General features: G+C 49.1%; 2 protein-coding genes across 6 annotated transcripts in view; both read right to left on the bottom strand.

The window, feature by feature from the left end:
- The window catches only part of TBC1D9B (TBC1 domain family member 9B), a 39077-nt gene extending 27379 nt beyond the window's left edge, over positions 1 to 11698 (bottom strand). For 3 of the 4 annotated variants that reach the window (XM_039880234.1, XM_039880235.1, XM_039880238.1), the window contains exons 1-4: positions 11491 to 11697; positions 7921 to 8031; positions 3769 to 3887; positions 48 to 276 (exon numbers count right to left, since the gene is read on the bottom strand). In XM_039880234.1, the coding sequence (XP_039736168.1) occupies positions 48 to 276; positions 3769 to 3887; positions 7921 to 8031; positions 11491 to 11608 (577 nt within the window). In that variant the 5' untranslated portion in view covers positions 11609 to 11697. Of the gene's footprint in view, positions 1 to 47; positions 277 to 3768; positions 3888 to 7920; positions 8032 to 11490 lie in introns of all 4 variants that reach the window. The other variant, XM_039880236.1, reaches the window with a different exon arrangement.
- Positions 11699 to 18853: 7155 nt separating this feature from the next.
- Positions 18854 to 22177, bottom strand: part of RNF130 (ring finger protein 130) — a 110621-nt gene continuing 107297 nt past the window's right edge. For both annotated transcript variants that reach the window (XM_039880232.1, XM_039880230.1), the window contains one exon: positions 18854 to 22034. In XM_039880232.1, coding sequence (XP_039736166.1) covers positions 21925 to 22034 — 110 coding nt within the window. In that variant the 3' untranslated portion in view covers positions 18854 to 21924. The remainder of the gene's footprint in view (positions 22035 to 22177) is intronic.

The following is a 22177-nucleotide window of genomic DNA, read 5'->3' as shown; positions in this document are numbered from 1 at the left end:
GGAAGACCAGCTGGGGGACAGAGGGCTGCAGGGGAGCCCATGCTCACCTTCCTTGCCCAGCAGGAAGGAGTAGAAGCACAGGTGGTTGACGGTCAGGTAGAGCCAGCCCTGCCTGGGCACGCGGCCCTTCCAGTAGCTGCAGGAATAGTAGTTGACCAGCTTCTCCCCCTCAGGCATCCCAAACTGCTTCCGCATCTTCAGCTCGGCCTCCTTGAACTTCCCAGGGTCCTCCTCTCCCTGAGGCTGCAGGTTCTTGTTCTCTTCTGCAATGATACCCTGGAGGAGGACAAGGGGACTGGTTCCTGGCAGGCCCAGTGTTCCCACGGCCAAGATAGGCAAAGGCAGGAGCAGAGAGGGATAGGGATCTCTGTGCTAGGTGGTGGCACTCATGACACTGGCCCGATGGCCATAAGCAGGGGCAAACCTGGTCAGCTGCTCTGGCAGCATGTGGTCAGACAAATGCTGCCCATGTGATTGGGCATGTTCCCTCAACTCTCTGAACTATTATCACCACTGACACAGACCAGTGACATTTTACATAAAATTTCTAAAAAAATATAATGGTAAAAAGTGCAGAGCAGAAAAGTATATTCAATGAAAAAGGACTCTCCTGTCACCGCCATGGTCACTCTCCTGGTTTCTTCCCAGACATGCAGGTACTGGCGCACCTTTAAGCGAATATGTATGGTTTTCTATTTCCCTCTTTCTTTACCCAAATGGCAGCATGCTATGGCACTGTGAAGTACTTTTCTCATGATGATATCTTAGAGAACCTCTGTATCTGACCCCCCTTCCCCCATATACCAGGGGGTCCCTGCCTCTTGACCCTGCTCACACCAGCAACAGGGCCCACTCGGCCAGGGCACATCTATGCTAATTTCGTCCTGCCTGCATCTTCGCTAGGCTCAGGGTGCCCGGAGACATCACTCGGGCCCAGGGCCAGCCCCAATCCTCCCAGAACCTGGAAAACAGGTTCTTAGCACTCAGCTCAAAGGCACACAGATTTTCCAGGATGATTATTCAACACTATAAGATAGTTCAAGGCAAGGGCTTGGGCCCCACCAGCTGCCTGTGCCAGGTCTCCCGGCAGCCTCTTGTCCCTCCATCCATGGGCAGGGAGAACAGCCAGGAACTGGGGGATACCCAGTAGGTAACGTCTGCTCTGATGCGTCTATCTCAGTGCAGCCAACCCTGCTGTAGCTGTGACTTCAACATCTCTCTCAAGCTGGTGTCTGCTGAGCACTCCTGGGGGAACTGGGCAAAGGGTCTGGCAAAGTCCTCTCCTCATTATTAAGGCCCTGCCTTTGTCTCTGCTGCCCTGAATTCCATTCACTGGGAGTCAGAGGAAGCACTCCACATCCCTCCCTGACAGTGACCACCACTGGCCACCCTGCCCCTGGGTCACCTCCAGCAGCCGCTCCCCCACGCCTTGTAGCTGCATCTGGGAGACCCCAAAGCAGAGAGCAGAAGGGCTGACGTGGCCTGTCTACATTCCACACTGGCCTCTATTCAGGAGTAACACTCTCTGCTAAACGGAACAAGCCAGTCGGGCTCACAGCCTGGGGTCTTCTGTTTGTTGGCTGATACTGCTGGACTGTAAAATCACTGGGTAAATTGTAACATTATGATTCCACATCTTTCATAGTTTTAGGCATATTCAGATTTCCCATTTCTTTCTGAGTCTTATTTTAAGTTATACTGTGTATTTGGCCAAATAATGGCCCCCAGAGATGTCCACAGCTCAATCTCCAGGACCTGGGAAAATGTGGTCTTATAGAGCAAAGGGGACTCTGTAGATGAGATTAAATAAGGATTCTGAGACGATCATGGGGAGATGATCCTGGATAACGCGGGCGAGCCCAATATAATCACATAAGTCCTTTAAGGACGTAAGAGGTTCACAGTCACAGAGGGAATGAGATGGGGGTGACTGATCGATTGATTGGAAGATGCCACACTGCCAGCACTAATGATGACAGAAGGGCCAAGAACCGAGGAACACAAATGGCCTCTCTAAAAGCTGGAAAAGGCAAGGAAATGGATTTTCCCCAAGAGCTTTTAGAAGGCAGGCAGCCCTGCTGACACTGGCCTTTACCCCATGAGACCCATTTCTGAGCTCTGACTCCTGAACAGAAAAATAACGAATTTGTTTTGTGTGTTACACAGTTTGTGGTAACTTGTGGAAACGAACACATGTTATTCTAATAAAGTGTCCATCTTGTCTACATTCTTAAAGTTATTGGCCTAAGGCCGTTTATGGCATTACTTCTTTTTCTTTAAACTCTGGGTCTGTACAAATCTTTCTCACATTCCGCCCCCAGAACCGCTTACAGGAGCCTCCGTCACCCCGGGTCCCTTTGCCATGGTCTGTAAGTGTTCTCTACCATTCCCTGTTCCCTACAGAATCAACTTCCGTCCTCCGTTGTTTCTTCTTTCTAATTTCCTGTTTTCTCTGGAGCCTCTATGAGTTAGATACTTGGCTCGTTAATTTCCAGTCTTTCTTCTTTTATATGGTAAGATTTAGGTTTTACCTCTCCTTCAGCGTACTGCTTTTGAGGCATCCCCACAATTCTGATACACAGTAGTATTTCAATTACCCTTCAGTTCTAAATATTTTCTAATTTCCATTTCTTCTGAGTAAGTCATTTAGAACTTTGTTCTATTTAGCAGATTGGTGTGCTTGAGCCTGGCATATAAGCAGCATTTAGCGATGCTGCTATTGTTATTATTGTCACTGTTACAGCCCAGTTCCCTCATAAGACAGTGGAGGTCTGCTCCAGCTCTCTGCCTGCTGCTCTGGAGAGAGGAGGCAGCACATCTAATGCGCCTGGAACCCCAAGTGCATAGAGAAGAGCTGAGGAACTCTTGGTGCCCTCTGCCAGGTGTAGGAAGCCCTGGTGTGAGGAAGTCACAAGGGCCTGGTGTCAGGAAGTCACAAAGCAACTCAGCACCATGAAACTCTGAGCTAGTTGGAGCCCTCTTAGTAAGCTAACCTAAGGCTACAATCCAACAGAAAGAAACATTCAGATAAACGCGCATCATCCTGTTAATTAGCCCTGGAACAGGAAATAACCTAAATATCACCATGACATCAGTTTTTACACATTGCTGCAATTCTCATAATTATTATTTGGATAGCTGTAAAATACCACATAGGACTTACACAGTCTGCTCAAAAGTCAGCACTCAGCACAGGACTCACACAGAAAGTGCCCAGTAAATGCTCTGCTCACAAACCTTATGGCTCTCATTTTGCTCTGCAGAGGAGCAAGCAGCTGCTTTCCTGACCAGAGGTCTGGGAGGCGCCGCTCCAGTCTCTCTGCTGACATGTTGCAGTCAACGCCCTGACACATATAAATACCCAATCTGCTAAATTCCAGGCAAAGGAACTGCTGGGTCAAAGGGTCTGTGCAGTTTTAAGTCATGTCAGTTTTATAATAGAAACATGTCTCCAACTCTCCTATTACTTCTAGCTTCTTCCTTTGCCGGCCAAACTGAGGGCGGCAGTTGTGTACTCGCATACTATCTCTTGGATCCTTTGCAGGGAATGGAAACTCCCAGCTCAGTCAGACCTCAGCGGCTGGCCAGAAGACAAGGTCTGTGTGGGCAGTGAGCTCACCTGCCCCTGCCACCACCAAGAGAATGGCCAAGGGCACTTCTCTTCCATCTTTGCAAATTGGGCATAAGACTGACACCATGTTGTCTGAAGGTGCTATAAGCTGATGTACGTGAACACTGCCAGCCCAGAGAAGTAAAGGTGAATCTTACGTGTATCTTGCCCTTGACGAAGGTGGTGATATCTTCCTCACTGTCAAAGATGGACAGCGTCTGGAGTAAGTTATTTTCCAGCCATTCCCAGTGTTTTGTGATCTCTTTGCGGGAAGAACCTAGGGGAGGTTGGGTAAAGAAAAGAAAATTATACAATCACCAGGCCATAAACATAAACTCAAAGAAGAAAGATTAAATGGGTGACCGAATTTGCTATATCCAAGTGACTACAATCTCGAAGCTTCTTATTTTTTTCCTTCTTAAGCATTACGTATAAGTATAAAACAAAAGTCATAAATGGTCCTGTAAAAATAAAAAATAAAGAAATTTGGGCAGAATTGCAGACTCACATGGAAAATAAAGCCTCCACTTCCCCTTAACACTGAGTGAGAATGACCGCTAGTTCCCTACGTGTCCTCCCAGAAATGGGCTATGTATCTACAAGTTTGCTTACTTAAGAAAATTTTCTTGGAGATAATAGGACTTAATGTGGTCTTTCCTATATAGATGACCAACCAGACGGAGTCAGACTGGGTATAAGTGAGAATTCAGGAGTCCGTAGATGGCAGCTGCAGCTTCCTGCAAGACCCCATGCCCCTGCTGGTGGCTCTGTTCCCCTTTGAAGCCCAATACACTCACCTAGGCCTCTACCCACAATGCTCCTTTCTTTTTCGGCTCAAATCCCAGCCCTGTCCTTGCCTCCTCCAGGAAGCCCTGTCTGACCCCTTTGGTTTCTGGCTGGCCCCTAGCATCTACCCTGCCTAGAAAGTGGTCCCTGTCCTCCTCAGGGAAGGGGCCCTGGTGGACATTGCAGGTCCAGTGCAAATGGCAAAACTGAGAGAAGGCAGCCTGATGTCATTCCCAAAGGGCGAGGCAGCTGTCCTCTCTGCTCCCATCAAGGAATGGGGCAAAGGGGCCCTACCTAGGAGGAGAAGCAAAGGGATGAGGTCAGTGTCAGCCTGGCCTGCCTTCCCTTGCCTCTGGCATCCCATTTTTGGGGGCTTTGCATGTGCCAGGCATGGGGTTTGCACTCAAGACCTGTTTTCTGAATGAATGAACACAAGAATAAGAAAGGAGTGAAGGCCTGCACCCTCTCTGCCATCCTGGGGTGCGATGGTCTGTGGACTGTCGATCAGATGATCCCGGGAAGGCCACACACTTGGCATGGAGGAGCCTTGGCAAAGCCACGAGTCCAGCATGGCTGTGGACCACGGACACATTTGCTGAGTGCCAGATCCCAGGCACCTGTCATTCCCCACCTGGGAACACTCTTCCACCAGCTGAAAATAGTCCTGAGCCTGCCCAGGTCTGACCAAGTGAGTCCCCACCATCTCCCCACCCAGGCACCTGCTCGGTGCTCTGTCACTTGTCACAGCTCAGTCGTCTGGTTGGGGTTTATGTGTTTGTTTCTTCACATTTACCCTAGCAGCTCAGCACCCTAATGAACAGTTCCAAGGAAGGACCCTCCCTACCGGCTGCTGTAGGGGTGCCAATGTGACGTTGATGAAACCTAGACTTCTATAACTCACAGTGGGTCACAGTGGCAGGCAAAACTACCCTGATCATCCACAAATTACCATTTTTTTTCCATTTTTCTTTGCATTTTTATTATGGCTTCCTTTCCCTGGTGCATGGAGGCCAAGGTCTAGTTAGCTGGGGAAGGGTTTTCTTTCTCTGTCTTTTTGCCAACACCCACACTGAATATGGAAATTAACTCTACTGTATCATTCACGTTGTTAGCAGCCTAAAATAGAAGAAATTTTGTCTATGCTACCTGTGTGGATCTGTAAACGTGCTTCAGTTATAAATATTTATAACTAAATATTTACATACGTGCACTTAAAAGAATTATTAGTTAAAAGTAACTCCATCTTCATTTAGTATTAAGTAAACACCTAAATGATGCCATCTCTATGTTAGATACCGGGAATAAAAAGAATATAACAACTAATTTAAGCAGGGCTACTTCTGCTTTCAGAACTTTTCACGGATTGTTTTAATTCTTAGAGCACCTTGGAGATAGGTACCATTATTTTCATTTTATAGGATGAAACTAAGGCACAGAGAGGTTAAGTTGTCATACAGCTGGGAAGTGACCAAACCATAATCCTAACCCAGGCTGCTCAGTTGCAGGGCCCACCCTCGCCCTCAGGGACCTGTCGGTCTAGCAGGAGAGCCAGCAGGCCTTCAGTGTGAAAGTGCTAGTGGAGGCTGGTGAGCCCCAAGAAGCAAGAAGGAAGGCTGGGTACTCAGGCCTGGGGAGGTTTTTACACAGGAGGGGGCATCAGAGCTGGAGGAAGAGGTCAGGTGGATGTGGGGGATGATGTACTCCCACTGTCAGGATGGGTGTGTAGGAGCTTCAGATCCTGCTAGTGTCCTGACTGGCTGAAGGCCAGGTGTGAGCTGAAGGGAGGAGGGCAGAATCGGGGCAGGGAGACCCCGAAGTCCTTCAGTGGCAGACTGAGGAGTCGGGATGCACTGCCAGTGCCAGTGGGACCATGTCTGGTTTGGGAGAGCTGACAGGTGGGGGTGGGCATAGCTGGGGAGGCATGGCAGAGGCCAGGGCAGGGCTACAGGGCTGGCAAAAGGGAGAGCAGGTAAGTGTGTGGTGTATAGCCTGAGGCCAAGGGGCTGGGGTTCCCCAGCACCAGGCTGCGCTGCTACCAAAGGGGTTCCCACACCACACAGCCGCACACCTCTGCCGCACAGAGAAACTGCCACTGTCCCCTCCCCAGCTGCTCCCTAGGAAGAATCCCGCTGAAACATACAAATATCAAGGGCCCACTCAAGAGTAAAGAATGTGCTCATAGCCCAGGCACACAGCAACCTCCCGGCTCTACTCTGGGATAGTCCCCATAGGAAGCCCCTCTCTCCTGTGGACAAACCAGCCCCCCATTCCCCACTCAGGCTCTGGAACCAAGAGAACAAACTTGGCCCTGGGCAGGCTCTGCTTTCCTCCAGTCACTCACACAAGGGGAGGACACATCTGTTCAGGTGCCAGGTAAGGGGGCTGTGCCAGCTGCTGCCTACCCTGGGCCTCCAGCCTTGACCTCCTTCCCTCAAGCTGGGGTCCAGCCGTGAGTGCTCCTATCACCTCTCCAAGCCTCCAAGGAAGATCCTTATTCTGGGGTACAGTGATATGGTGGCTTCTAACACATAGAGGTATCCAGCCTAGGCACATGAATAGGTGCTCTGGGTCTGAACTGCAGGTCTATGTGACCTTGGGCAAGTTACTCAACCCTTCTGGGCCACAGCTGCCTCATCTTCAAAATAGAGAAAACTAAAGCTCCACCTTCCAGAGTTGTTGGAAAGTTCCCTAAAGTGCCAGGCCTGCAGGCAGTGCTGAGTGCTGGCTAGGACAGTTTTATCTGAGTGACCGAGTGACTTCAGCCAGATGCCCAGTGGAAGGGGACTTCTTCCCCCTAGACTCTCAGGAAGGGGGCGTGTTTCCTGCTGGGGGGACAACTGCAGCGATTCTCAATTCTCATTATTCACAGTAGTTATGTCCCACAGAGTCTTGTAGAACACTGATTTCGCCAAGACTGCTCCCAGGGGAGCGATAGGGCTAAGTTCTTGGAGCCTTTGGCCATGACATTTTCATTAACTGATCAATAAATACGTAACTTGTTTTATGTGTCCTTCTGTGTAAAGGCACCTTATTAACATAAGACGTTAATTGCTAACAGTGTACTTGGGCCAGCGCACTGACTCAGGCCTGAAGGAAGCTCATCTAACGCGCCTGCCACACAGAGAGACACAGGCGCCTCAGCACCATGTGCGGCAGTTTTAAAGAGCAAATTACCAAGGGGAAAACACAGCATTTAGACGTGAAAAGGAAACTTGTTTACGGTTTGAGAGCTCGGAAAAAGGGAGGACACCTTGTTCCACCCCAGCTGGGAACCTGTGTCAGCTGACTGGGACTCTGCATATGCACATTCCCACAAATGCCCATAAAGGACGCAGAGTACTGCTGGCCTGGGACAGGCTGAGCTGCCTTACTAAGCGGGACACTGGCCTGGGCTGTGTGAGTATGGGGCAGCACCAGGTTCTCAGGGGGCAACACCCAGCTTACAACTCGGGCCGAGTCCCATCCCTCCTGGCCCCTCTCAGGGCAGGCCTTGCCCAGCACCCCTTGTGATCCAGGGCACCTACCGCACGCCACCGTCCAGTAGACCTGAGAGTCCTGGGTCTGGTGCAGGATTCGGAAAGGGGCCACACGGGCGCTGGAGTCCAGCACCACATCCAGGGTGCCCACGAGAAGACCTGGGAGCAGGGAGAGAGATGCTGAGGGAAGGGTGTGCGGAGCTGAGCCTGGCAGCCAGGATGGGCTCAGGGGAAAAACATTGCAGGCACCTCTTCCATCAAATGGCCTCTTTTCCTGCCAAGGCCGTCAGTTGGGGTCTGACACCGATTGAAACCCCCTCCCACGTCCTCCTGGAAGCTGTGCTCATCCTCATGACTCAGAAACACCTGCAGGCAGGGGCTTATGAAGCCCAAAGCTTCAAGAGGAGGCCCTCTTGAAGAAAACTACAAAATTAGGTTTGAAAACAAGTATTTCTTTAGAATGAGAAAGTACTAGTTACACATGGAAAACGACATCACAAATGTCACAAAATGCAAAAAATTACACAATGTGTTTTATTAACTGCCAGACATATCTCTTAACCCATTTCCTGTTTGCCCCGTGAATACTCACTGGCTGTGCTTGCGGCTGCAGCGTTTACTCCAAGATAACTCGTGGATTACAGTCCTAACCTTATCCCCAAAGTTTGCCATGAAATATCTCACTTTTATTATTTTTGTATTGCTCTAGTATACCGATAGTCTTTGGAAAACAATGACATAATTCTATTTATAGTATTCTGTTTTTAGGAGTGGTATTTCTTATTACAAAATACAGTAATTCTTGATCGCCGAAAATATCAAATCCTAGAAAATGTAGCATTCCTATGTGTGATGTTAACATTGTTCTTAAATAGTTGTTAGCTGAAGATTCATTTGATGAATCCAATTTATGTACACATTTGTTACATTAGGATTAGAGATAAGTTCTGTTTAGAAATAGCTCCAAGAACATTTTTATATTTTATTTTCACACTGAAAACCAATAAAACTTCTTCAGCCTCAAAGAGCGTGTTTATGTAAAATTAAATTAATGCTGTGCGTTTTTCTTCCTAAACAGGAAATGGGTTAAGATACATTCCTCACCTCCCCCTAGACATTTTTGGCTATCTCCTCTGATGGCTTTTTTCATAAGACAGTGATTTCATAACACCATTTTCCATATCAACCTGAGGAGGATAGTACAGTCTTTCCTCTGTCATAGCATCATTTTTATTATGGAAACTTTAAGGAAATTCTTTGGAGTCTTGAAAGTCAGGACTGAAAAAGACATGTAAATTTTTAGACGTGTCCAATTTGGGAAAACATCGATCCAGTTTTTTTTCATCTCTGAACTGAAGCATTTTAGGGCATTTCAAGTTTTCCTTCTCATCACATACACCCTTTGTCAGCGTCACCATTTCCCCGACAAATGAGATGAACGCCTATCTTGATTCATTCCCCTTCATTAACTGAATTATCGAGCCATCTAAAAACCTGTTCGTTGTTCCTATTTAAAATTTATTTTTTCCTCTTAATGTGCTACTTTTGGTATGACCTCAAAATGTTTTGTTACAATTTTCTTGATGTCAGAACCATTTCTATTAATTTTATTACTTAACTTTAACACTTTCATTTCATATTCCATTTTAACCATTTTTCCCTTCCAGTCTTTAATAAATAAAATAACTGATTATAAAAGGTACTCTTCATATACATTCAAGTCAGGAATCTGTAATTTCTCACTTGTTTTACTGAAATGTTCTAAAATACCCTTCTAAATTGCAGTTAAAGTGGCATATTCAAGACTTATCAGTGTTTGGAATAAGCCTTTTTTTCATGATTTCTGTTGGAGTTTCTCTTCTGGTCTTGGGAATTTTATTTTCCTCCTTACGCTGTTGGTATACCCACATCGTGAGACCTAAAAACTTTATAATGGGTGAACCATCTCATCACACTCATACTCTTCAATGAGGAATACAAGTTGGGATCTGTTTATAAAAGACGGCTGGAATAAAATGACATCACTACTGCTCCTCTCCTGGGGAGACGTGTTCAGGAGGCCATGGTGTTTACAATGGCACAGGAAAGGCCACGGCAGGACTCATGAAACCTAGCTGGAGTGGGGGGTTCAAGAAGTGGTTTTCTGGGGGGACAGAGGGAGCTCCGTCATGGGGGACATGGAGAGATGAGTGAGGTGGACAGGGCCTTCTCTGCACAGGTAGGCAGAGCAGTGGGACCCACCTGCTCATTGAAATGATCTACAGAAACAGAGCACAGAACAGCTGCTCAAAGGACACAGGCCGATGTGACACATTACGCTGGTGCAACAAAAGGTAGTGGGCACCTGCACCTTAATTTCCTACAGGGGCTTGTAGTAGCTCCTGAGGGTAACCACTGGTCAGCCTCTTCAGAAGGGCTGCTGTCACAGCTCCAGAGCAGCCTGGTCAGGAGGCAGGCCCAGCACTGGCTCCCGTGATTCTTGAGGCCATTAGGAGGGAGCCCAAGGCACCAAAGGGAACACAGTTTTCTGGGAAACCGTATAGTCTCTTACATATTAGGAGGTGTGGCCCAGGAGAGGCTGGCAGCAAAGTTCTCCCATGGGAAGCCTCTGCATCTGCCAGGACTATATTAACTGCTAATGTTTAAAATCTGGGTGTTTCACAGAAAATTCTCTTGGCAACACTGGGCTTGCAATCAACAGGCCACAAGAGGGGAGCAGGCAGTTCTGCTCTGGCAGTCCCTGCCCAGGCCTTGGAGCATGAGGGGCCTGGGACACCTGCAGAGGTGACGTCCAGTGGACATTCCTTGGATCTCACAGGCCACAAAACCTCAGGAGGTGCCTGTCCAGCCTCGTCCTGAGTGAGTGGTGATGCCCACACAGGCACAGGAGCATCCTGGCTAGCTCACCCCAGAACACCGTATACTGGTCATTTGGCAAAGCCTGGGTCTGCAGCTCCAATGGCGCCAAGAATCAGGAAAGGTGGGCAGGAGAAGCTGGAAAGATGCCGGTCTGCAGCTTGGGGAACCTCTGATCTGGCCATATGGCAATTATTTGGTGAGCTGGGAATGAAGGAAGCAAAAGGAAAGGTGTGCTATGTCTCTTGGCCCTTCAGAGACCGTTGGGGAAACAGGCGGAGGAAGCCCAGGGCATTCGCCGACTTCCAGCTGTGAAATCCCACGCCAGGAAGCTGCCCACGCCTCGGCTGAGCGCTGGGAAGCTCACGGGCACCAAATCCAGGCAGAGGCCCCAGCCAGCCTTCCTTGGGTGGGCCGAAGTGTCCCGACCAGCCTCTAAATGCCAGAGCATTTGCCTTCCTCCAGTTCCCCGCACGTCCCCACCGCGCCCCTCCCCCCAGACCTGTCTTCATCTCCCATCCCTCTCCCGCTCCGTACCCACCTCCGCCGCCGGCTCAGTCTCTACCCCACGCCCCCAGCCCCGTCCCCGCCTCCCGCCCCCGCCAGGCCCGGTCCTGCACTCCCGTCCCCGGCCGCGCGCGCCGATGTGCGCGTCCGCGACGACGGGCCCAGGTCAGGCCTGTCCCGGCGGGTTGTCCGGGCGGGTCGTCCGGCCCCACCACCCAGCGCGCCCTTCCCGCTCGGCCGCCGCGCGCCTCTCACCCGTGAGGCCGCCGCCCTTGCCGTGGCCCCGGCGCCGCTGCAGCACAAAGAAGGGGTTCGCCCGTTCTGTCACCCACAGCGCGTTGGCCACCAGCACCTCCTCAGGGGCCAGCCACATCGTGGGGCTGTTCGTATCAGGCCCGGCCGGCCAGGCGGAAGCGCCGCCGCGGTCGTCTCGCTGGAGCCGAGCGGGAGGGCGGAGCGGGAGGTGGGCCGAGCGGGCGGCGCCCCCTGGCGGACGGCCGGACTGCAGGACTCCGGGGCCCGGCCCGCGGCTCTCCCGGGAGGCCCCGCCCACTCCGGCCCCGGCCCGCGGCGCTCCCGGCTGGCTCCGTCCACGCCGGCCCCGCCCCCACGCCTGCTGGTGGTGTCCGCCTCCCTCGCTCTCCCGGCCTCTGGAGGAACGGTCCCAGCCTCCGGCCACGGGCTCTACCTGTAATGGCCAAGTCCTCAGACCAGAGGAACTGGTTGTGGAAAGGAGGAGAGGTCCTGCTCCTGCTTCACCCCCACCCCCGTTTTGTGAAAATCTGGCCAGGGTTTTGGGGAGAAACGTAAAGAAATAGCGTTTGGAAGTACGCTCTTGGCTGATTGTGCAGTGCGACCAGTGCGTGTTAACATTGCAAAAGGCGGCTGGAAAAGGCCTAGACGATTGTGATAATTCTCAATTTTGACACTCGGGCCTAAGGCTAGACGGACCTCCAGGAGCCGAGGAGCGTGTCAGAAATCCCAGGGCTGACAGGATCCTCAGAAATCGGTGCAGTCACACTAAGGCTGGGTGGCCCTGGAGCCAGTGGAGGTTTCTCCCCTGGCACGGGGGAGGCGCGTGGGTTGGCGGCAGCACGTGAGTCTGGGATGCTGGTCCCTGCTCTCAGTGCTGGCCTATAGGGTTCGACCCCTCCCAGTCCAAACACTGACTGTTTTGCGTGAAAGGGGCAGCTGGTGACAATGTCTGGGGCGCGAATGCAGAATGTCCAGGGCCAATTGAGATGCAAGATCATGCTGAGGGCCTGAGCCAGCCAGGATCCAGCGGGAGGGCAGAGGGAAGGGGCACTTTAGAATCACCCCGGGAAGCTTAAGCTGGTTTCTAATTGGGTTTCTGTCACTGGCATTCAAGAATCCAATATGATAGATGTAGATATAAACAGGCGTTTTCGTGGTTGACAGCCAGAGTGATCAAAGATCTTCCAAAATGTTGCTTGAGATTCTGAATCAACTTTCAATATAGAGTACGGTTTTCTTTAAACTTTGTAAGCTTAAACTGATAACATGTTCTTATGCTCTCAAGAATTTGGAAGTACTTGTTAACACCCTGAGAAGAGATATGGGTTATTTGGTTTCTCCATTCCAGTGGTTCTCAAACTTGAGCAACATCAGAATCACCTGCAGGGCTTGTTAAAATACAGATGGCTGGGCCCTACGAAGAGTATTTGTATTTCTAACAAGTTCCAAGGGGATGCTGATGCTGCTGGCCTGGAGGCCACCTTTTGAGAACTGTTCTTTACAGGAAGGAAAAGAAAAAACATTTATTGAGCACTTAGGATGTGTTAAAGTCTACTTCATTTTTCCTTCATTTTCTAAGATATAATTCACATTCCATACAATTCGCCCTTTGAAAGTACACAATTCAGTGACTATTGGTATATTCACAAAGTTGTACAACCATCACTACTAGTTCCAGAACGTTTTCATCACTCCACAAGAGAAACCCCTTACCTATTAGCAGTCATTCCCCATTTCCCATGCCCCTCCACCTCTGGCAACAACTATATAGATTTGCCCATTCTGTACATTTCATGTAAATGAAACCATACAGTATGTGGCCTTTGTGTCTAGCTTGTTTTACTTACCGTAACCTGTTTAAGTTTCATCCATGCATAGATTAGTGCTTCATTCCTTTTTTTTTTGGCTGAATAATAGTCCTTTGTAAGGATAGGCCACGTTTTGTTGATCTGTTCATCAGTTGGTGGACATATGTGTTGTTTCTCCTTTTTTGGCTATTGTGAATAATGCTACTGTGAACATTTATGTATCAGTTTTGTGTGGACATGTTTTCAGTTCTCTTGGGTAGGTCCCTAAGAGTGGAATTGCTGTCATATGATAAAGCGGTTAACTTTTTAGAGAACCACCAAACTCTTCTCTGAAGCAGCCACACCATTTCACATTCCCACCAGTGATGTGTGAGGGTTGCAGTTCTTCTGTATCTCGTCAACAATTATTGTCTTTTTTACTATAGCCACTCTAGTGGGTGTGAAGTGGTACCTCATGTGGTTTGGATTTGCAGTTCCCTAATAACTTATGATTTGAAGCATCTTTGCATGTGCTTGATGGTCATTTGTTTATCTTCTTTGGAGAAATGTGTATTCATATCCCTTGCCCATTTTAAAATTGGGTTGTCTATTTATCGTTGAGTTGTAAGAATTATTTATGTACTCCAGATATGAGACATCTTACATTATTTTAAATCTAATCCCCACATGTTAACTCTGTGAGGTAGGTATTTTATGACCCCTATCTTACAGACAATAAAGCCGAAGTCTGGACAGGTGAAACGACTTGTTGAGTTCATACTAGTAAGTGGCAGAGGCAGTACTCATGTGCAGACCCTTTTGGCTTCAACTCTCTTCCACCTGGATCAGACACCTTCTCCTTGCCCCAGTACTCACTACTTCCTGGGCAGCAGCACGATTTTGCTGTGGGAACCACACCTTGACTCTCAGCTCCTGTCTTTCAGGTAAAGCTGAATGCACTCCTGGGATGAAGAAGTGGAACCCTTACTGGCCTTGGGCGTTGGTATATTCTATGTCTGTGACCACAGTGGCTGGCTTGGTGATGGCCATGTTCCTCCCACCCAGCTGGTCAGGGTCAAGTAGATGCCATTCTGGTCTGGGTTACCTCCTGGGGAAGTAGACCAGCTATTACTACCTTGAGACCGAGACTGGAGTTAGTCTGGAGGAAGCAAAACTAGCAATGTGTCCGGGCATCAGTATTTGAGGGCCAAACCAGGCCATACCTGACACAAGCATGCCCTTGGTATTTTGGCTTTTGTGACCCACTGCTTTCTCCTTTTGCTTAAGCCAGTATTGGTTGGGGTTTCTGTCACTTGCAACCAAAAGAGTCCTCACTGATACAGGTTACCACCAATAGTATTCCATGTGGTCAAAGCAGCTTTTTCAATAGGGTTTTATTGAAACAGTTATATTAGCAAATCCCACAATACAGGTATACACTATCAGCATATAGGTATATACCACACAATTTCACTACTTAATTATACTTACATCAACCATATGGGCCTAGGAGTTGTGCTGCCCAGAACATTTGAAAGGGCTTATAAAAAATAGCTCATGGTCTACTTGCAGGTGTATGTTCTAGACAAGGTCACTCCCCCTACAGTGAGCCCCCAAATGAAGCTAATGATCAGTTTTGCTTCTTGGATATTTGATGTGTGTTCTTTCTGGCACGAGCTAGCTAATGGTGAATTAAAATTCAAGTGCATAGATTCTCTTTCATCGCTCAAGGTAGAAGGTAAGTCATTTGCCACATTTAGGTGTAGCCCAGCCTCCCCCACCCCATATCACCTCTGCTGTAGTTAAAAAAATAGTTTGTATGCCATCCTCTGAGATGTTGTGCATAGTCTGCAGGAACCCAGAATAAGGGGAGCTCTTTGAATGAACCAAATACGAAAGGGGTGACTTTAATATTTGATGTGAGTACAAAAACTACCGAGGGTCAAAAACAGTTGTGAAATATGTGGCCTAGGGTTTGGACCGACTCCTCTCATACAGGATCAGAATTGTTCTCTTAGGTGACCGTGATCCGCAGACCCCAAGTAGCATTTCCTGTTTCTGCAATCACATGGGGCAGCTTCCTTAGCGCCATCGCCACTTGAGAGCAGATCATGCTTCCCATTCTCAGCTTAAGACACCATAGTCTGGCCCCAAGCGTTGGCCAAAGTTGCTGGTCCTCAGCTGGGTCTGTGGCCAGGTCTGGGCTGTGGGGCGATGAATAGACATAGTGCTCTCTCTGCTTCTCTCCAGGACAGCATGTGTTCTTTCAGGCTGGACACCAGGAAAGGGGCTGAGACCCTGGCACCAGCCACACCCAGTGACCTGGTCCACATGGCATGCTGGCAGTCAATAGGTGGTCAGTCTTTCTGCTTGAGAACAGCTTACTCACCTGAGGCCTGGAACTTCACAGTCTGTCTACCCTATCCCCACTGGCTCAGTACCTCTCAGTCACTAGAAAAGTCCTTTAATGTCACATAGTGTAAATACACTTGGACTGAGTTGTGGATGAAGGATAATTCTGAAAGCAAGTTCCAATTCACTTTATGTTGGGTTAAATTTGTAAAAAATAGCTCAGAACAATCATCTGTACCTCTTGACAGTTGCCAGTAGCTGTAGAGATTGCTGGAGAGAGGGGGTGATAAACACTGAGGAGTAAGGAGCTGGTGAAGGTCAGTCAGGCTCACCAGCCGACAGGCATGCCCAAGTGAACTGCAGTGGACTGGTCAGCATCAAGTTGTTTCAGCTCAGCATTAAATGGACCGAGGACCCTGGGAGCTGTGTTCCAGGGGATTCTGTGTCCCAGGGGGCTTTGGCCACCATTTCACAGGGCAGGAAGGACAGAATTCCATGCAGGTGTAGCATAGGCACCCTACCTCAGTATCCCTGGCAGCTGAGCAAAGGGTGCTTATGACATCCTCCAGGCCTCAGCCTTTCCACAGAAAGAGGAGGTGTAAGGTTCAGGAAGGTGCCTCCTACTGAGCTGGAGTGCCAACCTCGGCTGGAGCATGCACACTCTGGCAGCTGCCTCCGGCATGGGCACGGCTTTCCCAGGCTGCTGAATCTGAGAAAGTCAGTGTGTTCAGGCTGCGAAACCTCCACCTTTCAGGCTGAGGGCTCAGTGGGGGGAGCTAGGAGTGCAGAGGATGGAGACGTGAGCGATTCCAGCAGCACTGAATCTTTCTGAAAGTTTAATACTCAAGTTGCATGAAGTTCAAAGTTTTCATGTTTTTCATTTGTCATAAAGTATCTTCCTCTTCCCCAAGCCAGAGGGAAGAAAACAGAAGAAATGGCTTAAGTTAGGGTGAACTGCAAGAGGGAAAACCCCAGCTAAGTACCAGGTCATGGGACTGGGGGCCCCCACAGGGCCTTTTGAGACCATGAGAGACAAATCTTGGGTGCAGATGTGTCATGCTTTTAGCAGCCAAGGCTGATGGTACCCCTTCTCCTCCATGGTCTTTGAAGGCTGGTGGGATGCAGCTCTGGAAAATGCAGGTGACTGCCTTCATCTCAAGTCTGCTGGGGACCCACCCGTCTCTCTTCTTTGAGGCTGGTTTTTTTTGATCTTCTAGGACACCCCTAAGAAAAAGGGCACCCCTCCCCACAACCAGCACCCCAGAGGAGCACCAGAGCCACGAGGGGGCTCTGACCACACCTCAGCACCCCTCACCTGGACCTCAAGATGCTGGAGTTGGGGACCTGGGACCCCAGTGCCGCTAGGGGCCAGTTGAGGACATGGCCTGTGCAGAATCCCGCACTTCTTGCCAAGGCGCAGCCCGTGGGCTCCGCTCGCATTGCTTTGGCCACCATTTCACAGGGCAGGAAGTATAGAATTCCGTGCAGGCGCAACATAGGCACCCTACCTCGGTATCCCTCTGTCTACATTTTCTCTGATGTTACGATACCTAAAATACAGAAGGCATTTTCCAGTCTTGCTGACAGGATCTTAACCACATCCACGGATGTCGTGTGAACACGTACTCACAACACTCATCCGTGGACTTTGAAAAATTTACCAATGAGGCCAAAAGAAAAGGCAAAGTAGAGGAACCTCACTTATAACAACTGTCTACAGCAAGGAAGATGCTGCTTTTAAGCTGTGGGTGTCATAACAGTCATTCTGTCCCTTACTCATGTGTGGAGTTGGGAGCAAATGCTGAGTTTAAGCCCAAACTGTTTCTAGGGGTGGGTGAGGGCCAGCCGGTTGGCCTCAGGCAGCACAGTGAGGTGAACACAGCCTTTCTTCAGTAGGCTACACTTAGTGCTTTTTCTAAATTGGTTGCTGTTAGCAGCTCCTTCTGTCCGCACCTAACGGCAGTCTTCCCAGGGCTTTACCCCAAGCCTGGTCTCATGTCACTGGGCCCACTCTGGCTTCCACCATCGTCTGAACTAAGGGAACACCAGACCTGGCTGGACACTCACTCTGGGAGATTCTAACTCCAGCGAGTGTGTGTGTGTGGAAGAGTGCATGTACCTTGTGTAATACTTCTGTGTGTGTAAGAGAGAGAGGAGAAGGAGGAGGAGAAGGGGGTGAAGATCGGGTCACCGAGGGACTGCAGTTACATGGAGACCACTTTGGCAGGTCTAGGTGACATGCACATTTAAAACAGCTTCCCCAGAATTCTGATGCACAGTGCGGCTACACCCGGACCACCTTGCCCTTACCAACTGTCAGCTGCAGACCCAGAGCTGCATCTCCATGTCCCCTTCCAGGGGCCCTGCCAGCCCTGAGATCTAATGTGTCCCAACAAGGGACACGTCCCTGGGTCCCACCAACACCAGTGGTCACCAAGACTAGCAGCCTGAGTTTCCGCTTCAACCTCATGGCTCCCTCCTTTTCCCCTTTCAGTCAGATCCTCATCTCGGCTTAACGGTGATGTTCTGGGCTCTGCGTGGCCCCTATGGCTGCCCCAGCACCAGGCAGCGAGTGCCTCTCCTGCCCCACCCTCTCTAAACAGGGGTTTAGATCCTCCCCACAGCAGAGCGTTTCCAGCAAAGCAACACCCTTGCCAGTCTCATGCCCCCTTGGCTTGTCTTCACTGGAGGTGTCGCGTTCCCAGCAACCTCAAGTCCTTCCCGGCCTCTGCATGCTGTGCTGCACCCCCATCTGCGCCCTGGGAAACCCCCCTTTTCACCACTCGCCTTCATTTCATCTGGTCTCGCATTCAAGCTGGTTATTAATGTGCCAGTTTTCTATACCAGCCTAAACCCTAATGATCACTGGATTCACCTTAACTCTGGTATATGTGTTTGGCATACTGAGAACGCAATAAAGATCTGTTGATGAAGTTAGCCGTGTAATCCTACCATTTTCTTTCTAAATCCTACTTCCTGGAAATCAGTGATTTTGTTTCTTGACATTTTCCAGCAGCAAACACTTGTCAAGGTGACCTGACATTAACATCATTTCCTTGTTTTCCTATAGCAACCACTGCCGAAATAATGAAGGTTAACAGCAAGGTAACAGTTTGATTTTTCTTCAGTGAAAACCAGTTTTGTTTAACATGTAGATCAAGGAAAGAACTGGATGTGAAGGGTGATAAAAACGTGAGAAGAACTTATAAAGCCCATAGGAAATGTCAAGTTAGTTAAATTTAGTAATCTTATTTTGTTTAAACACTTGGCGACCACATCTTTTGGAAGCTGGGCTGTTGCGTGCACTGGGGCAGCTGGCAGGTGTGGGCTTGGCCCCGAGTCCAAGCTGGTTTAGGGAAGTGCCTCGGAGATGTTCTCTGAGGCAGGCCTGAGGAAGGGCAGGGGAACGGAGCCTTTCTTAAACAGCAGGGTTCACTAGACTTTGAAAGGTGTTTTTAACCATCTGGTAGTAGAGCTTGTATTCCCCTTACAGGGCAGAGGCAGGCAGCCCACTGACACCCAAGCCTGGCCCCCCTACTGCAGATGGCTTAGGTGTTTTCCTGCCAGCTGCTTCTCCTCTCCCCCTGAAATAACAGGAAAGGAGGATCTTCCCTTAGGAAGTTAAAAATCACCAAATTGTAGGCATTTGCATTTTAACTCTCATGACCAATTCCTGTGATGCATGCTGCCACTCTACATGTGTCCTGTGATGCATGCTGGCAGTTCTGTGCCCAGCCTGGCCTGGAGACAAAGTGGAACTGTGCCAGGCAGAGGGGCTAGAGCCCATCTCAGAGCAGGCCACTGGAGGGACAGAGGGTCTGTAGCCTAAGCAGCTCACTCCTTTGCCTCTTCCATTCTTTATATAGTCCCCCCATTCAATTCCAAAACGATCAAAGGTTATTATACATTTCCTGGGTAATAATCACCATGGCTATAAGACTTGCAACCGAGATGCTCACACATTGCAGAAAAAAACGCCTCTCCGCACCCCCAACCACGCTTGCATGGCCAATAATATCTTGAGATTCTCAGAGGCAGGGGTGCCCCTGATGAAGTGTGTCTTCGCGAAGCTAACATGCAAGCAGCCCTGGTGTCCTGTCCCCTGCCAGGGTCCCTAGGTGGCTTGGCAGGTTTTCTCTCAGCACAGCTGCTGGCAAAGAGGCTGTTATTTGAGACAAATCACGCCACTCGTGCTATTCCAGAAGTATATGACCTTCATGGAGAAGTTATTGTCCCTGCTGACAAGGCAAGACATTCTGTGGCCCCGATTCTCAGGAAAAGGGTGTCAAGCTGGGATCTGAAGCACTATTCTGAGTGAACTGCCCACAAGAAATGCCTCAACAGGGAATATGTACCCTAGATTTACCAGAAATTCAAATATTATATCAATAAGTGGATTTTTAGGTACCCGGAGTTTTCATTTCTTATTATTTTCTTTTCAGTAAAGGAATGTCTTGAGTGAAATTTAATGTATATGCTTTTGTAAGACTGCACAAATCAGAAGAAAACTCTGCGCTGGGATCCAAGTTCTAGTTCAGGAAAGCAAGGTGGTGATCAGGACAATGTGGCCAGACCGGCCATCTTCCCTGGGGAATGAGCCAAACCAAACTCAAACGCAGGTGGCATCTGGCACCCATGGCAGATCGGGTTTAATCTCCTTGACTCCATTCTGTCACCGCAAAGCCAGTGGCAAACTTGTCTCTGAACAGTGCTCTCTTGTAACTGTTTTTTATCAAAAATATTTTTATAGTACAAAGACCATAAGAAAGGAAACAAACAAAAGCCCTCAGTTAAAGGCAAAAAGAAAAAGCTGCTAAGACCTTAAAAATCTGCACTGTTCTGGCCTCAAATAATTAAAAACAAAATGTTGCTGGAGACAATTTCAAGGCTGCCACCACCTTGATTCTCTGAGGGTTTTTGTTCTGAGCACACGGTGTCTGAGGCATCTTAGCAACACATCAGGAGAAGAGACGTCGTTAAAAGAAGCCAGTGCATGTGGAAACATGGCAAGTGCTCTCCTCAAACTTCTACAGAGTCAATAAAAACAGCAGGGTAGGGGATATGTGGGTCAGCGTGGTTTGCTGCTGATCTGACTCTAGGCACACGGGGACTGAAGTGTCCACTCTCATAACAAGGATATGAGGGTCTGAGCGCATTCGCAGCTCCGTGTAGCTCACGTGGATAGGTGAAGCAGGCTCAACTGTGGTGCATGCCCTTCACCGAAAGGGACACCTAGATCTGTTTAATAAGTTTGCTAATCATGGTTCGACGTTGGAAATACTCTTACGATACGCGTTTCCTGTGATGTTAACTTGATGTCATCTCAAGTGTGTGGGAAAAGCATGTGTGTCCCAGATGTGCCCTATGCAGGCCTCAATGTCTTTTTCTGTAAGCTCCCGTGCCTTCTCCATGTTGATGCCGAGGTCAGCGGACCAGTGAAGTCCGAAGAGGGTGCTTATTGGGTGTCTAACTGCAAGGAGGTGGTTCGATCTTCTTAAGAAAGCACTTGGTTCCATTCTGATTTTGACACCCACTGGCCGTCACCCTGAGATCATTACTGGCCTGGCCTCCCGGGTGCTACCTCCCCATACACCACAGTAGCTGCCAAGCTGAGAGGTCCATAGGCCTCAGGGACAAGGTCTTCAGTGTTTTGGTGGTCACATAAACACATGTCACCTTACATCATGCTCTATGACAATGAGGACGGCTGCCTGTCTTGCTCAGCCCACCTGCAGCCCCATTGTGGTGCTCTAGGTGGTCAGTCTCAGAGGAGGTACAAAAGGTGAGACTTTCTCTTAGGAACCTTTAGAAAGAGGCCCTTTAACAGGAAGTAGAATAAGAGACAGGAAAACACAGAGCGGGCCACACAGCAGCAATTTGTGCCATGTCAGTAAGAAGCACGCCTGCAGGCTTTAGTATACATTGTAAGTGGGGAGCACAAAGGTATTTTTAAAATGCCAGCGTCACCCTGACATAGATAGCATGTGATTATTCAGACATGTTTGCAATGTAACATTAACCCCGGCCTACCTCTTCTCTGCAAACAGCCAAGCTTGTTGGGGCCCATGTTCAGTGGCCAGCTTTGGGCACGTTTTTGGTGCCATCAGGTCACCTGGGCAATAATGCTGTCCTCAAAGCCTTGAGGGGAACTTTGCATTTTAACCCCGAGCCCCAACCTGTGCTTAGAAAGCGCTGCCATTCTTCCAAAACGGATGCTGACAGAATACAAAATAAGAAAGGTGATCATAAATCAAATCACAAAAGAGGTGACCCCCAACAGCCCATTTAAAAAAAGTCAGGTTTTGTTCTCATCATACATGTCCAAAGAAGGTTCAATTGTGGAGAATTCACTCTCATACACCAGGCTTCGAGGGGACAAAGAGGTCCGATGAAAGAAGTGACCACCTGGAAAAGGAACAAGAAAAACAGGCTTACCAAGTCATCAGGCCCACACTTCCCATGTGGCTTGGAGGACAGAATGTGGATTATCTTCAAAGCATAACGTTTTCTCAAATGCATGTCTATATTTGGGACTCTTAATGAAAAGA

This window comes from Pteropus medius, unplaced genomic scaffold (genome assembly GCF_902729225.1).
Source record: "Pteropus medius unplaced genomic scaffold, Ma_sr-lr_union100, whole genome shotgun sequence".
Lineage (NCBI taxonomy): Eukaryota > Metazoa > Chordata > Mammalia > Chiroptera > Pteropodidae > Pteropus > Pteropus medius.
This window is presented reverse-complemented; position numbering and strand designations above follow the sequence as displayed.